Below are 16,701 nucleotides of genomic sequence, written 5' to 3' on the forward strand. Positions count from 1 at the left end.
TGATTTGCAGAGCAAACCCAAAGCTACAGTGTATTTGGGATATGTGGTGTGTGAGTATGGGAGGTCTGAAATCGTGTGTGTGTGTGTGTTTGTGTGTTTGTGTGTGTGAGAACGCACAGCATGCATTGGAATCATCCGACAGTACCCAGCCGCTGCCAACACAAACTTGAACTTGGCTTCTGGTGTGGAGCAATAAGAGCGAGACAGGAAGGCAGTCAGCTCCTTGGCTCAGACCTGGGCTCACCCCCCCCAATCCTCGGTCCTCGATGCAGATTCATGCACCACTCGGATGGATTCAAGCCTGCCTATATGTCTTCTGCACACAAGCTATTCATAAAGACTTATCACCACAGAGTGATCTGCAACCTCTCGTGGATATGTTTGTTCTAGAGTCATTTTGGTTTTTGCCTAAGGGTAGCAAAGTTTAATTGGCCCCACCGCCCGCCTCAGTTAATTTTAAAAGGGTGTTTGTCACTCACTTGACTGTGAAAGGGAGGGAGCGCGGAAAAGGGAAGACGAGTGAAGAAGACGATGAGCTGGGGCTGGACCCTGGGAATGTAAACACAGAAGCTCTACATCAAGGGTTGGCATCCACCGCTACACATCCCCCCCGACTTTTTTTTCCCCTCCGGTTTTTGGAAAACGGGAGTGGAATAAGTAGTACATAAAAATAGACTTTTACCTTTTTTTTTTATGTAACATTTATCTGACATATCTTCACATACTCTCTCTCTACCTTTCTCTTTGTCCTTATCATTGACTCTACTCTAGCCAACCTTTGATTTCCCTCCATCTGTGCCTCTACCTCCCTCCTCAGTATTGCCTAATGAGATTACTTCTCATTTCAAGACGTGCCATTTGGAGGACCTATTTATCTTGTGTCTCCTGTCATAGAGCAGTGACTGGGACATTTAAAGAAAGGCTGGAGAAGTTTGGATAAAATGGCATCTACACATCAGACATTAGTCTTTTTGGCACACTCAAAGGGTATTTATATTTAAGAAGCAGCTGTAGTTAGTTTAGTTGAAGTAAGCGGAGTAAGTTGAAGTTTGTCCGATTTTCAAGTTTTGTAGAGCGGTTGAGAAACAGTTTAGCTTCGTCTGTACCTCTGCGCCGTACCTACGCCAATGACGTATACCAACGCGTCCTCAAGAGTATAACTATGTAGGGGAAAGATCTCACACGCCGTTTTACACGTACAAATATATGCAAACGCCCCCATCTCTCACAATATGCAACACTCGGAGGCTATGGATCCCTCTGGCCTCAGCCCTCATTACTCTGCATTCCACAAACAGCTGAACAGACGCTGCTCAGGTCTAATCACATCGGGCTATTTTTGCTTCCACTCCTCATATCATTCACAACAACTGCAGCAATGAAACAATCCTCTGTGCAGTTTATGTGCTTACATGCCTGTGGTTCAAAAGACGCATCTGAGATCAGTCTTTGGTGATGAATTCGAGTCGACTTGTAAAAGCAGATGGCGATTAGAGACTTGAGTCAGCAATAGGTTCATAGCCAGTTATGTGTGGATGTATTTTCAGTGTTCTGAATAAAATATGTTACATTGATTTCTAACACGGTAAAAGTGACTAAAAGTAATAACAGTATCCCCCATCTTGTCTTAAGGCCTGTGATGTAGCTGTAACTCTAGTATTTGAATCCAGTGAGATGAAAGTATGTCTTTAGCTAGGAGAGCCCCCTCCCCTCTGCCCCTTCACTTCTACCATGTTATCCTTCTCCCACAATGCTCGCACAAATTGGCAGGACTGCAAACGGCGGCTTTTTCTTCTCTTCCAAGTGGAACTAATAACCTCACAGAGTAAATTCCCCAGCTGGCACCTTAAGGACCAACACCAATAATTACATAAATGCTCGGATGTTAGCATATGCCTGACAGTCATTTTCCAGGTATCACTTTGTGTCAGTTGCGCGTTCCTCAAGCACCCCAGGACACAGTTTAGCTGGTGGGTTGAGGTAATGATCTGTCTTTTTTCCAGTGATTGGATCATTCACAGAGGGCGTATGTGTTACAGCTTTTGTGAAGGTGCTGTGACTTTGGTTGCTTTAAATGTTATCTCTCTTGGAATTTAAAGAGTCCAAAATGTGATTGTTGGTTAATCACCATGTTTGACAAAAACTGCACTAAAAACATATATTTTTTTGCCAATAATGGGTCAATCATACCGGCCATAGCGACAAACTCACAGAGAATTATCAGCCAACTCTGCAGTTTCTCTCAGCTCTACAGGGCATTTTGCCGCCTTTCAGCACATTGTTTAGGTTCTGCGGCCCACGTACGTACTGTTTTGGTTCAGCCTAGTTTCCTCCTTAAGCCTCCTTAGCAGCTAAAGATCAGATATTGCCTTCAGGAATTGTTGGATCAAAAACGGAGCTAAAACGTTAGAGGATGTTGGACTTAAATTCACCAGGTGGCCGGAAACATGACTTCAAATAAATCTGTCTGTGTCAGCTCGCTGTGTAAATAGGCAGCTGTTTGCTAACACTCTGGCCACAAGAACGTTAGGTAGACGTTCAAATACAAAACTCGAGGCAAGATTACATATTGTTGAAGTAATGACTATCTTAATATTTTGTAAAAAGTTTTCTTTGCTTCTGGAGGTTTTGGAGGTCAGAAGAAGTGAAATGATCCAATATTTCACAATAAAAAAAGCAATGTTTAAAGGATAGACGTTGCTTTTGTTGCAGATTTCTTCCCTTATTTCTTATCATTTTAATCAAGTTCAAAGCTCCAGCAACACTCTTAGTATAAAGAACATCTTAACTGTCCAAGACCAATATGTTTTGGCTTGTGGGGTCCCAACCCACAGACGGGGAACCACTGTATCGGAGGGCAGTCTACTAAAGTTTACCAGTAAAAATGTCCTCTTTGCAGCTTCTCGTTTGCACACTGGGTTTAATTCAGAAGCAGGATCAGTCTTTTCCATGTTCTGTCCTGGACTCATCTGTGATCCCTTCTAAAAGGCGTCAGGAGTCTCAGAAACTTGTGATGTTTGCCAGAGACATAATGTCAGGCCACATCCAGAGGAGAAACACATACTTTTGACGTGTTTGACATTAATCATAAGTGATTAATCATCTGTTCCTCTGGCTTTGATGTGTAGGTTCGCCCCCGGGGGCCCACACAGACATTATCTAAAATCACCTTTAAAGTTGTAAACCTGTCAGATGAAGGTTTGGGCTCTTTGCCTCAACTTGTCTCTATTGAACTTGGCTCTTTTATATAAAAAAAAAAAAAACAACCTTCTGTGCTTTATCTCTGCAACTTAAACATCTTAATGTTTATCAACTTTTCTCATGATAGTGACTTTTCTTTTAGGGTGTATCATTTTGGAATTCATTCCCAGCCTTAATGCAGCTTACTAATTGATGGTCTTTTAGACCATTGCAGCTGTGTGTTATTTCTGAATTGTGGAAGACATGAACCAGATACATATTTTTCTGTGTTTGCTATAGAGACTTGTCCAACAACAGCATCGGCTGTCTTAATGTGGACATCTTCAAGGGCCTCACCAGTCTGACCAGACTGTAAGTCATTACTATTTTATTTTACAATATATATGAATAGTTTGCTAAAACAAGCATTTATATAATCATGTATTTGTATTAATAGACTGGGATAAAAGTGAGATGTTTTTCATCTTTTTTCCAGAAACCTTACAGGGAACATGTTCTCTTCGTTGGCTCAGGGGACCTTTGACAGCTTGGTATCTCTGAAATCATTGTAAGTATGTTAAGACTGTGATGTCTGAATATATACAATGGAAATTACTTAAGTTGTTAAATATGACAGCAAAATTGGGGTTTTCCCATCTCACATACTCCCACCACTTACTATCTTACCTCTTGTTTCTGTATGTGTGTGTTAATATACATTCACAGGGAGTTTCAGACACCTTACCTGCTGTGCGACTGCAACCTTCTGTGGCTGCTGCGTTGGATCAAAGAGAGGAACATTGCAGTCAAGAACACCAAGTGCTCCTACCCCCAGTCTCTCCAGGGCCAGCTCATTACCTCCATCAGGCCAGAGCTCCTCACATGCGGTAGGGACAAACACACCTGAACCACACATACACAAACATTTGCGTACATAGATTTGACACGGTGCGAAAGCAGCGACCTGAAATAGTAGTTGAAACCGAATCATTCATCATTTCAGTGACACTCTGGTGTGTCATTTGTCCGGTCCCAGACATTTTGAAAGGTCGAAATAAGTCACTTTGAATTGTGACACAGATTGTGGTGTCAAAACGGTACCGCTGTCTCTTTTAATTTCTCTGTTTTGGTATCAGCACGGCTCATGGTGTTTGAGGAACAGGGGCTTGTGCAATGACACGGGAGATAAGAGAGAGGGCTGCCCAGGCCAGCGCTGCCTTTGTTTGTACTTGCTCATGTCTTATCAGTTTGGCACTCATCACAATGAGGGATTATGAAACATGAATGACAAATAGCACCAGAATTCAAGGCACTGTTTTAGTTTCCCTGTGTGTCCAAAAAGTGGCAAGAGTGTAACAAAAAGGCATTGTTTCCAGGGTAAATGGAATAAAAACTGATTTGTGACACATAGGAACCAAGTAACACATTTTTTTTTTTTTTACCTAACTCTCTTCCTAATCTCTGTCTGGTTTCCTCAGACGCTCCACTCGAACTGCCCTCCTTCCAGCTGACTCCGTCCCAGCGTCAGGTCGTCTTTCAGGGAGACAGTCTGCCATTTCAGTGCCAGGCCTCCTTCGTGGCCGAGGACATGCAGGTGCTCTGGTACCAGAATGGCCGCATGGTCAAACCCGACGCCGCCCAAGGAATCTTCATTGAAAAGCGCATGGTGCAGAACTGCTCTCTAATCGCTAGGTATGGCAGTGTACATTCATGTTAATAGAAGACAGTGAGTGGACTGTCTGTGATCATTAGCAGCTGAATTTTACGTTTTTAAGATAAACAAAAAAAGCATCATCTGTCAGTATCAGAAGTTTCTCTGATTTCTCCTTCACGTGTCCCCATCAGCGCATTGACCATCTCAAACATTCAGCCTGGTTTCACTGGGAACTGGGAGTGCCGGGTCAGGACAAGCAGGGGCAACACCACCAGGACTGTCAGTATTGTGGTGTTGGAAAGTTCTGCTAAGTACTGTGCGCCTGAACGCGTCTCCAACAACAAGGGAGAGTTCAGGTTAGTGCACACGCAACAAATAGCTGGTTATTTTTGCTTGTAATGGCTTATTAGGCATTTTTTCGAAACGGAATTCTATTAGCAAACAGGTATTCATAAATAATAATGTGGGTTTAAATGTGTACACAGATCCCTTCTGAAAGTATGAACAAATATATTTGAAGTACAACATGTACAGTATGCAGTGATGTCAAGCACTGTGGCTCCCCCTTGTGGTTAAACGTATACACTACCTCAGCAGGACTGATTTTTCTGGGTCCTTCCAGGTGGCCGCGCACCCTGGCAGGGATCAGAGCCTACCTCCCCTGCAACAGACTACCATCGAGCGCAGGCACCTACTCGGGCAGCCCGGGGGAAGAGCAGCGGGCGTGGCGCTACTGTGATCGCGAGGGGCTGTGGGCGGAGGATGACTACACCCGCTGCCAGTTCCAGAAAGATGTCACAAGATTTCTGCATGTCATCAACCAGGTCTGTATTTGGTTGGTGAGATTGTTTTTGTGTGTAGTTTTTTTTTTGTTTGTTTTGTTTTTTTCAGCGCTGTAACCTCATTCACTGTCTTTTCTTTCTCTGTTTCTATGTTAATTCCCTCTTCTGAGTTCCTCTTATCCCTTCTACCCATCCTGCCTTGCTAGGACCATTTCAAGTCAGATACAGGCTCATTTTCTCTCTCTGTATCGTCCCCCTAGATGCCTCTGAATGAGAGCAGTGTGGTGGCCAGGGCTCAGCGCCTGTTGGTCTGCACAAATGACGCTGCCAACTTCGCGGACAAGATGGACATTATCTTTGTGGCTGAGATGATCGAGAAGATTGGCAAGTTTGTTGAGAAGTTTAAAGATGTAAGTTCTATAGTAGCAAATTAAGTCCTTTTCACAAGCAGTTGAATGTGATGCATGCTTTTGGTGTATTACCCCTTTCAAGGACAAATAGATTAATGCTCAACAGCTGTTTGTTGTCATGTTGTTTAATGAGAAAGGATGTCTTGTAGTGACTTTCGGCACAGCTCTGGGCCAACAAAAGGAAACGTTTTCGAAGGTGCTCCTAGCATGTTGCATCTGCTGTAGGCAGAGAGCACTCCAGTTTTTCAGCATATTAAAGTTTAGTTGGGCGACACTATGCTTGAAATCTGTTCCTAATAGTCACTTAGCTACAGCGAGTCAAGCATATGTTTAGTTGCTGTTTGATTTAAACAAGATGCTGTCTGAACGTATTCACTTCTCATGTTTCCACTCAAGTAATTTAGATGATGAGCTGCTGCTGCTCCATGTAGCAAGTCAATGTTTTTGGATCATGAAAGTTGAATGCATCTATGTGTGTATTCACTCATGTCAATGTCTTGTCTCCCAGCTGGGCGGGGTGATGGTAAGCATGGCCAGTAACTTGATGCTGGCCGATGAGAGGGTGCTGTGGATGGCTCAGCGTGAAGCCATGGCCTGCTCCCGCATCATCGCCTGCCTCCAGAAGATTGCTGTCTACCGTCTGGCCAAAGCACAGGCCTTCTCCCTGGTTAGTCCCCTCAACAACACTATGGGCCCTATTTTTGTGGCAGCAGCGCTCAGACGGTTTGGTTTTTTCCCGACCTTGAAATTTGCTTTGTATAGTACTTTGTTGCACAGTGGAAGAGAGGCACAAACAGGTGGGAGGTTCATTAAAATGAGAATGGACATCTCAGAACTACATCTGTTCATGGTGCAATGTCAGTGTGACGCCACATTGATTTCATCAACAAGAGAAAACTAAATACTTGGAGGAAATGCACAACGCAAACACAACATGCTTAAAATGTAAATAAACCATAAGCAAGAATCTGCATAAAAATGAACATTTATTGTGTTTAAAGCAGGAATGCTGCTAAAAGCAGTCTGCATTGCAAGCTTCACCTTCAGTCCATTAAATTCCTGCCTATGACTTTGTATTCTGCTGTCTATGCAGGAGACACGCCAGATTACAGCCGCTCATCAATCCTGTGCATCACAGCCTCCATTCCAATTTTCTTCTTAGCAAAAAGTGGCCTTTCATATATATTCCTGTCATACATAAAGTTTTGTGGTTGTGTCACGTTTTACATTATGCCGTGAGAAACAGTTGCATTAAAACCGAAATAGCGTCACATTGATGTGGTTGTGTAAATGGCTTCATCAGTGTTTGTTTCTTTCACACTTTGTGCTTCTGCACCTACATGAACCAAAATAGCAGACTGTGCCTAAAATATGGTATCATGTTGCATTGTAACATTTTTACAATGAATTGAGTCACATTTTGCTATTCCTGTTGTCCTTCCAGACATCCCCTAACATAGCACTGGAGATTCACATTGTCAGGGCCAACGACTGGAACGGCATGACCTGCACGCTGCAGGACCGTCAACTTACCTTCAAGTGCAACACAACCAGCTCCTTCCCCAGTATCCTTCACAAGGTCAGCTCCCACCCGAGATAATTAAAATCTGTTTGCAGATTGTTTTGCTGACTGCAGCTTGTAAGCACATAAAAGGAAATCCTCCAAAACATTGATTGTTAAAAAAAATGCATTTTTTGTCCCTGTAGAGCACCATTGTGGAGGCTTCCCTGCAGCTTCCTCAGTCTCTCTTTACCCAGGCCGAGGACACGGTCTACAAGCTCCATCTATTGGGCTTCCGCAATGGCAAATTTTTTCCCTCCACTGGCAACTCCTCCCAACTGGCTGATGGTGGGAAGAGGAGGAGTGTGGCCACCCCTGTCATCATGGCCAAGATAGGTGAGTCATAATATGTTTGTATAGTCGTGTTTAATATGTTGTTGTTTAGAGTTGTAAGTAGAGAGGAGAAATCTCTCACACACTAAATGAAAACTGATTGTGTCTTCTCTGATACCACTGTCTATGTTTCCCATCAGACGGCATGTCCTCCCACATCCTGAGTACGCCCGTTAATGTCACCCTGCGGCGGTTTGCCCGTGGCTCTGACGCTGTGTCCGCCTGCTGGAACTTCAGCCTGGCAGGAGGCCACGGGGGATGGCAGAGCGACAGCTGTCGCATCCTTGGCCACCATGACAACTTCACCACCATATCCTGCAACTCCCTTGGCAACTACGGCCTGCTGATGGTAGGTTGGGTGATGGTAGTATGAAATAGAAAGAAGATTGACCTAGTCTGAGGTGATGTTTTCCCAGTGATCATTAGGGGTGTGTGTGTGTGTGTGTGTGTGTGTGTGTGAGAGAGTGAGAGATATAGATATGAGAGAGAGAGACTGTCTTTTATTCATTTGGCTGATTGGCCCTCTAGTGGCTGTTAGGAAATATTGCCATGTCTGCTAAAGGTTCACACTGAATCAGGAAAATATACTGCAGCAGAGCACAGTGTGCTTTTTGTCTGGCACTCTGTAGTTGTCAATAAGCACTATAACTTTTGGGTTATGACATGTAGTGACAAGACAGAAGAATTTTACCTAAATTTATCACCTCGTCTGTCATTCAGGACCTCAGCAGTGTGGAATATTTCTCTCCAAGGATCCAGCCCCTGCACCCAGTCATCTACGCCACCACTATCATACTCCTTCTCTGCCTGCTCATCATTATCATCAGTTACATCTACCATCACAGGTAAGAGATGACCTGGTTTTACCTCAAGCCTCTAGTCATTTCTGCTCAACAGACTACAGTCTCTTCTTTTTCTTGAGACAAAACAACACCCAGATCAGTGTTAACATAAACAATTAGTAGAAAAGCCTGCACAACAGACCTTTTCCCCGTTTTAATCCTGCTGTTCGTTTCTGTGACTCCAGGTCTGTCCGTGTGAGCCGCAAGTTTTGGCACATGCTGGTCAACCTCTGCTTCCACATCTCCCTCACGTGCGGGGTCTTCGTAGGCGGCATAAATCAGACGCGATACGCAAGCGTCTGCCAAGCAGTGAGTAAACACCACCCTTCACAGCTCCAACACTCCTACTGTGCCAGTCAGAAATGAACAGAAGTCCCAGGTCTGTTTTAAGGAAAAGAGTTGCCTTTGGCCAAGTTCACTCCGCTCATAAAACGTGTGGAAACACAGTAAAAGATGCTTAGAAAAATACAGTAGATCGTTTCCATGGCTAGAGGCAACCCTGCACCTCCCCTCATGCTGTGTTGTACTGAGACACATTACTTATTAATTTTTCATTGCACAGAGTACCTGGCTGAAACTTTTTGTTTATTTATTTAAACCACTCTCGATGTATCTCACACGGTGTCTTTTTAATGGTGGAATCTCTTCTAGGTGGGCATCTTGCTGCACTATTCCACCCTGGCTACCGCTCTGTGGGTGGGCGTGACCGCACGCAACATTTACAAACAAGTGACACGCAAGGCCAAGCGTTATGAAGAGCTGGACGAACCTCCACCTCCGCGGCCTATGCTGAGGTATGACACCGCAGCTCCTAGATTACAGCAGCTGCTGCGTGGCAAAAGTGATGCATCTGGGTTGCATTTTCTTTGCAGGGCAAGACCACTTTACATGTTAGCACATCCAAGGGGCAGCGTTGGGTAACTACAGGAATAACTTACACTGCTGCTGACACGTAAAGTCATTACAATGCAGGCACTTTAATGTTCACCAAGCATGCCATACTGTGACGCTTAATATAATACACTACCAAGGGGATGAGATCTAGTGGTGTTAATTACAGCTTTCTCCCAGTGCGAACTAGCTGCTATATCTGCCTCTCACCGTCTGGAATGAAGAAGAGAACAAACCCAAAATGAGAGTCTAACTTGTGATGTGCTGTCTGTTTCTTTTCCAACACACCCAGTCTGACACAAAATTCTCTTTAATCTTGCCCCAGCAAATAAACTACACTTACTGTTCAAAACAAATAGATTTTTTTTTAAATGTTTCATAATCAGGTAGTGTGTGTGATCCCTTTTCTTCCTTAGTAGGCAACGTTTGTGAACCAAGCTTAAGATGGCTGTAGAGTTAAAAATGACATGCTAGGTTTATATACATGGAATACATTTACTTGATGTCCATTTCTGAAGAGAGAAAGGGCATATTTCATCATTGAGCTCATGTTTGTTGGTGAAACTGCCACATGGTGTCAGCATAGAGGTCTGAAACACCACTGGAATCTCTGCGTCCAGTTCATGCCCTACAAACAGAAAGACTAAATCAGAACTACCTCTCTTTGCTTTCTCCCAAAGGTTCTACTTAATCGGCGGAGGGATACCCATCATTGTCTGCGGGATCACTGCAGCAGCTAACATCAAGAACTACGGTAGCCGGATCAATGCACCATAGTAAGTAGTCCCTGTATAGAAAGCAATTAAAGTTCCTATGCCTCAGTATGTGCTGCTGGTAATGCTGTGTCATTTTATCTGGACAGCAGCATTTAATGAAGGAGCGTCCAAGCCCTCCGAGAGCTTTTACATTCTGTCCTCAGGAGGAGTTTGCTTTAGTTATCGACCGGCCAGACCGCATTGCTTTACTAAATAATGGATATTTTTATGAGGGTAGGAAAAGTTTATTCCCTGAAGTTCTGATTATGGATGCCTATTAATGGTGTGTGCATCCAAGCAACAAGCAACTGCTGCCAGTTTACAGCGAGCGCCCCCACACCCCTCCTCCCTCCCCTACAATGGCAGCTGTTTAGATTGTGCAATGTGGCTGACTAATTGAGAAATCTGGACCGGTATCTGTCTGAAGTCTTTGGAGTTTAATTAATTTCTTGCAAGTAAGATGAATGCAGCCCATTTTATTAAATGTAATGGGACAGTTACGGTAACAAATTAGACATAGAAGTTATTCAAAGAGTCATTTTAACTTTTTGAAGTAAATATTGACGGTGGCAGAATAAGATGATGGCAGTTTTCCTTTAAGAAGTGCTGTCTAATTTAATTGTACATGTGTATTTAGTTATTGCTAAAAGATGATATTGATACAGGTGCATCTAAAAAAAAATAAAATTAAAGAAAGATCACATTTTTTTGAGCTGCACCTGTAAGTCTGGGCATTCATCAAGCTTTGCCATAGGGTTTCAAATCCAAATTAAATTCTTGTAAAAATATTATTGCTTGTACATCCTACTTGTTACAGAAAATGGGTTTTCTCCCAAACCTGACAAACAGGTGTGCTGAAAAAAAACTTTCACTATATCAAGAGTACAGCTCAAAGATTTTTATTATTTTTTTCCTTTCACTGGTTTTTCAGATGCCCTTGTATAATAATAATAACAAAAGAAAGCCACATCCGTTATCTTACGGAAAATGAAATATTTGATTGGTCTTGTCCGTCTCTCCTTCTAGTTGCTGGATGGCATGGGAGCCCAGTATCGGGGCTTTTTATGGCCCAGTGGGATTCATCGTCTTTGTGGACTGCATGTACTTCCTCAGCATCCTACTCCAGTTGCGCCGCCACCCTGAGCGCCGTTATGAGCTCAAGGAGCCAACCGAAGAGCATCAGCATCTGGCTTCAGACCACACTGAGGCCGGGCCAGATGGTCCCAGCAGCCACTGCCACCCACTCACTCTCCAGCTCCAGCCTCACGAGGCGCCGTCCTCCATAGCATCTGCCCACCACGCTGTGCCACTCTCAGCCCTGGAGAACGAGCACACCTTCGCCGCTCAGCTGATGGGTGCAGCAGGGGCGTTGGGGCTATACGCGGCCCTATGGGTGTTTGGGGCCATGGCTGTATCACAGGACCACCCCTTTGACTTAGCTTTCACCTGCCTGTTTGGGGTGGCCGCACTGGCACTGGCGGCGTTCATGGTGGCACATCACTGTGTCAACAGGCAGGATATGAGGCGCTACTGGTCCCAGGCTTGTTGCTCTGGGAGGCGAGCCTACTCTGCACAGGAGGACGTCCTTCTGCCTCAGCCAGGCGTGGCAATGACATCCACGGCAGGATCTGCTGACAAGGCAGATGGGGAGTCAACAAAGTGTGGCCACAGCAGCGCAGACTCATCTTACACAAACAAGAGCGCCCCAAGCATGCGCAACTCCGCCCATGGCAGCAAGCTGACCAATCTGCACGCAGAGGCAGCTCAGTGCAAGTCTGCATCTGCACCGGTGACAGCCAATCGGGCAGGTGTTTTGGACAACAGCCTGACTGAACACTCACTTGACAATGAAATTAAAATGCACGTAGCACCAGTTGAGGTGCAGTTCCGCCCGATGAACAACATCAACAACCCAATAGCTGCCACCAACGGACACACGAGTAGGCACCACAAGAACAGAGCACGAGCGCACAGGGCGAGTAGGCTAACTGTGCTGCGAGAGTACGCCTACGACGTCCCCACCAGCGTGGACGGCAGCGTGCAGAGCGCCCCCCACAGGCGGCACCACCACTACGACGTAGCGGCCCGCAACAGTCGCCGGGCAGCCTACATGGCCTACAGAGAGCGGCACCAGAGCCAGCTGCAGCAGGACAGCAGCGACAGCGCGAGCCTGCCACGCCGCTCCCGCTACGCAGACAAAGGAGGTGGCGGCCCCCTGGGGAACGGGGCAGTGGTTACTGTAGAGACTGAGCCGGCGGCAACTGCTTCGGCGTCAAGCTCAAGTAAAGACTCCGGTCCTGTGAAGCAGCCCAGCAGCACGGAGCTAGAAAGCCAACCAAAGTCATATGGACTCAACCTTGTCACTCAAAATGGTGGCACACTAAAGGAAAATGGACAGCTGGTGCCTTTAATTAACGCGGAGAGCGCAGCCAGTATAAAGACTGGCTTGTGGAAACATGAAACTACTGTGTAGCGACAGTTTCCGCCACAAAGACTGCATTGTGATATGCTCTCACCTTTAAACTGTGAAGTGTCTTTCTTTTATGTTGTTTTTCGATCAATCAAATCATTACTGCCACTGAACTGTCTCTGTAGATATGTTTTTGTAAATGATCTATTTTTATAATGTTTAATCGAAACCTTTGTATTCCATTTAAGAGTTCTGTAAATGAAACTGCATGGTCTGAGCTGTGGCCTAGTGCAAATCTGGACCCTGGGGATTTTTTTTTCCTTCATCATTTTCTAGTTTGTCCCAACAATAATAAAACAAAAGTTGCGTTCACCTAATTGAATGTTTTTATTCTTGGGATAACACCCACAATCCTCTCTGCAGTTAGCGCAGAGGTGAGTCAGAGCTATTTTGTTTCCAAGAATTACTCTTGCTGACAGTATACGACAAGCTGGTAATTGGGTTTTCCACTGACCTTCAGGTGGCCTCCCGTTTCCTCTTTCCGCAGCAGAGCAGCACTTTAATTGCAACTGGCTGTGGCACTGGGCTCAATAGGTGTTTTCAACCTGCCTGCTGGCAGATTTGATGAGTGCACCGTACATTCTGGGCTCCCCACTGACTTGATGCCTGGGCTGTGATTGACAGCTGACTCACAGGGCAAGTGAAGCTGCCATGAGAAGAAAGGATAATGAGAGGGAGTGGATCTTCCTCCTCGTCCACCTCCTTCCATTCCCCGTCTCCTCCACTGCTGGCAGCTGAACTGGAGGTCCCGCTCACAGCATGACATTGCTGTCGGGGAGAAAGCATACTGCAGACAAAGTACAGTTTGACTGCTGAGTACTCTGAAAATGGATTAGTATGACATTTTTGCTGGGTGAATGCCACGTATGTGACTGGTTGTGTCAACAGCCACAGATCGTTCAAGTGTGATGTGGAAGCAGCTATCTGCATTTGTAGAGTTAAAGGGTAGTTGAACAGAGGTGGAAGAATTAAGTATTCAGATCCTAGAAGTAAAATTATACAACCGTGTAAAATCCAGTAGTATGTTGACTCCTCCATCACAAGTAAAAGGCCTGCCTTCAAAGTCCTACTGAGGTAAGTAGCCTACATATTCTCTGCAAAATGTGTTTGGAAAATTAAAAAAGTACTTCTGCAGGAAAATAGCCATTATGAGTGAATCAATGGGTGAGTAGCATTTTACTGCTGCAGCTGGTCAGAGTGGAGCTAGTTTTAACTTATAGTTGGGAAGTTTGGTTCTGTGGTTCCCAACCTAGGGGTTGGACCCCTCCATAGGATCACAACACAAATCTGAGGGGTCATGAGATTTAAATGAGGCACGAAAGAAGGAAAAAAAGTTTAATTTTTTTTAACACCTCTATATTGTGGTTCAACAATATCAATGTATTCGACATTTCATTTAAAAATGGAACTTATTTAAGTGAAACCATTTGAGAAATGTTATGGGAAATCACTCTTTGAACTGATAAGGGGCCCAAAACATTTGTAACAGTCAAGGGCAGATATTTCATGTCACTGTTGTTGGGGACAATAAAACTAGATTATTGAAATAATTATGGGTCATGAGCCAAAAAGGTTGGGAGCCACTGCTTTAACCTCGTGCATGTTGTGTTTTATATTTTAGAAGATTATACGTTTTAAATCTTAATTGGAAAGTAACTATGCACATTTACTTTAGTGGTGTATTTAAGTGCAATTTGAAAGCCCGACCCCCAGGTTGAGAACCACTTGACTGAAGTACTCAACAGTATATTAAGCAGTAAAACTAGCACCATCTTAACCAGCCACAAAAATAAAATTCTGCTTATACACTGTTGCATCATTGTTACTCCAATGTAATAGGCTACTGTATAACAACATATCAGTCACAGGACAAAGGGGATATTTTACTGCAAAATGAATTTTTATTTTTGAAACTGAGTACAGCAGAGTCTGCTGATAATACTTATGTACTTTTGCTTAAGTGAAAATAAAAAACTTATAATTTAGTAATGTATTTTTACCTTGCTGTTCTGGTACTAAAAACGAGGATGATAAGATGTCAGATATATGTAGTGGACTAAAAAAAATTCCTTCTGAAATGTAGTCGAGCTGAAGTATAAAATGGCGGAAAAAGGGAATACTCATGCAGCCAACCTCAAACTTGGACTGAGTAAATGCCTACCTACTACTTTCCACCATGCACTGGTAGGTAGTTGCATAACGTCATAGCCTCCTTGACACACTGTCTGAGCTTCCGATATCCTCTCCAATGCATAGATATTATTAAAGTAGCCTACCACCTGTTAAAAGTCACGTCATAATCATGTTTTCCTATAGCATGCAACAAATCTTTAAATTTTCTAGGGTCATCCTGCAAAATATCCCCACAATTTACCACATTTAAGAAATGAACAGTAATCGCCTGCCTACTGATCATCTTAGCGGCGAGACAGCAAGCTACAATTTTTCAAATAGCATATTAATAAAACGCATATTTCACTCAGGCAAAGATGTATTGCCCGGCCATCTTGGATGTGACAAATTATAATAAGACTTTTGAATTATGTAGAGAGCAGTTACGCCTTGATTGGTGGCAGCCTCGCTGATTCCCTCCAGGCATGAAAGAGTGATCTTCAAATAATTGCCAAGGTTCTTTAGCGCAGCCATCTGTTAGAAAGTTCATCCGAGGTTTGTCAGCCAGGCAGGAATGACAATCGGGGGATGTTTTGGTGCAGCTCATCAAGGCAAATAAACTGATCCTATCTGTGGCTTTAAGATCACAGGGACACCTTGGGCAGAAATCGATAATAAATTAAGTTAAAACAAATTAAGTCATTTAGATTTTTTTTCTCCGTCTCTCTCATTCAGAAGTCTTAGGGTCAGATCGAATACAAATAGTGAGTCGGATCAAATTCAAACACCCATAAGCATTAGTTGCTGATAAACTCTATTTTCAGACGCAGTGATGATCCCTCCATGATATAGGCCTACTTTCCCCACCCAGTTTCCCACTTAACGCGCTCTGTGGAGCATAGCTGAGCGCAATTCCTTTACCGGGAGGCCCGGGGACGACCAACGTCAGACAAGTGATGTGTTGTTTACATTTTCCAATCGCTGCTGCTCGTTGCGCCCGGAGGAAGCATCTGGCTCTGTTGTGGAAACTTGCCACCGGAATGAAGATTGATACTTTGGAGAAAGTGAAGCCATCTGACTGTGCTGATTGTAATTAGGTGGCTGAGGCTGTCCAGGGGAACCACAACAGTTTAACCTGCAGTGCAGTGTGCTAATCCCCCCCCCCCCCCAAACCTCCAAGGCCTAAGGCCTGACATAAGCCTATTGATGAAAGCATTAATAAGCATCCAGGGTTTGTGACGATCACCGTCACTGTCAGGCAGCTGTCTGCAGAGATAATTGGTGAATTTATGTGGACTTAAATACTTGCAAATGAGGCAAAGTCACATCAGCATGAAAGCTGTGCTAAAGTCAGGGTTTTTGCAAATGTTTAGACTTTGTACACATACCTACAGTTGCATTCTGTCACGGTTTGGTGTGGGTGAGGCAGGGTTGAGCAGGTTGGAGGACCCAAATGCAGGACGCAAGGCAAAGGAGGTACAGTTCAAGGGGTTTTAATAAACAAACAAAAGGCGAGCACACTTACAAACTGAGTGGCTGATGACAGAGTCCCAAAACAAAGGCTGTCCAACAGAAATCCAAAAGGGTGAAAACCAGAATCCAAAACTGAGCAGGGTAACAGGGAGACACGAGACATACTGCTACACAGGGTGACAACATACAATGACCCAACAAAGACAAGACAGAAACACCAGGTATATATACATACAGG

The 16,701-nt window shown here is 44.2% G+C and overlaps 1 protein-coding gene and 1 long non-coding RNA gene across 3 annotated transcripts in view; one reads left to right on the top strand and one right to left on the bottom strand.

Annotated features, from left to right (window-relative positions):
- adgra3 (adhesion G protein-coupled receptor A3) overlaps nt 1-13,195 on the top strand; it is a 28,630-nt gene extending 15,435 nt beyond the window's left edge. The window contains exons 4-19 of the mRNA XM_038731257.1: nt 3,481-3,552; nt 3,677-3,748; nt 3,907-4,067; nt 4,659-4,872; nt 5,026-5,190; nt 5,457-5,658; nt 5,877-6,026; nt 6,535-6,693; nt 7,471-7,605; nt 7,734-7,923; nt 8,061-8,269; nt 8,641-8,765; nt 8,948-9,071; nt 9,414-9,556; nt 10,334-10,429; nt 11,435-13,195. Of these exons, the coding sequence (XP_038587185.1) occupies nt 3,481-3,552; nt 3,677-3,748; nt 3,907-4,067; nt 4,659-4,872; nt 5,026-5,190; nt 5,457-5,658; nt 5,877-6,026; nt 6,535-6,693; nt 7,471-7,605; nt 7,734-7,923; nt 8,061-8,269; nt 8,641-8,765; nt 8,948-9,071; nt 9,414-9,556; nt 10,334-10,429; nt 11,435-12,881 (3,664 nt within the window). The 3' untranslated portion in view covers nt 12,882-13,195. The remainder of the gene's footprint in view (nt 1-3,480; nt 3,553-3,676; nt 3,749-3,906; nt 4,068-4,658; nt 4,873-5,025; nt 5,191-5,456; nt 5,659-5,876; nt 6,027-6,534; nt 6,694-7,470; nt 7,606-7,733; nt 7,924-8,060; nt 8,270-8,640; nt 8,766-8,947; nt 9,072-9,413; nt 9,557-10,333; nt 10,430-11,434) is intronic.
- LOC119912194 lies at nt 9,720-16,450 on the bottom strand. 2 transcript variants are annotated; one of them, XR_005446082.1, is made up of 3 exons: nt 16,379-16,450; nt 13,333-13,646; nt 9,720-9,866 (listed from the first exon to the last, which is right to left on the bottom strand). It is a non-coding gene; the product is annotated as an uncharacterized LOC119912194 (long non-coding RNA). The 2 variants fall into 2 exon arrangements; XR_005446081.1 differs by lacking the exon at nt 16,379-16,450 and having other exon boundaries at nt 13,333-13,908.
- Between the last annotated feature and the right edge of the window lie 251 nt (nt 16,451-16,701).

The sequence above is a fragment of the Micropterus salmoides genome, unplaced genomic scaffold (assembly GCF_014851395.1).
Source record: "Micropterus salmoides isolate LMB-PRFRI ecotype aquatic unplaced genomic scaffold, ASM1485139v1 Ms_hic_scaffold_2, whole genome shotgun sequence".
Lineage (NCBI taxonomy): Eukaryota > Metazoa > Chordata > Actinopteri > Centrarchiformes > Centrarchidae > Micropterus > Micropterus salmoides.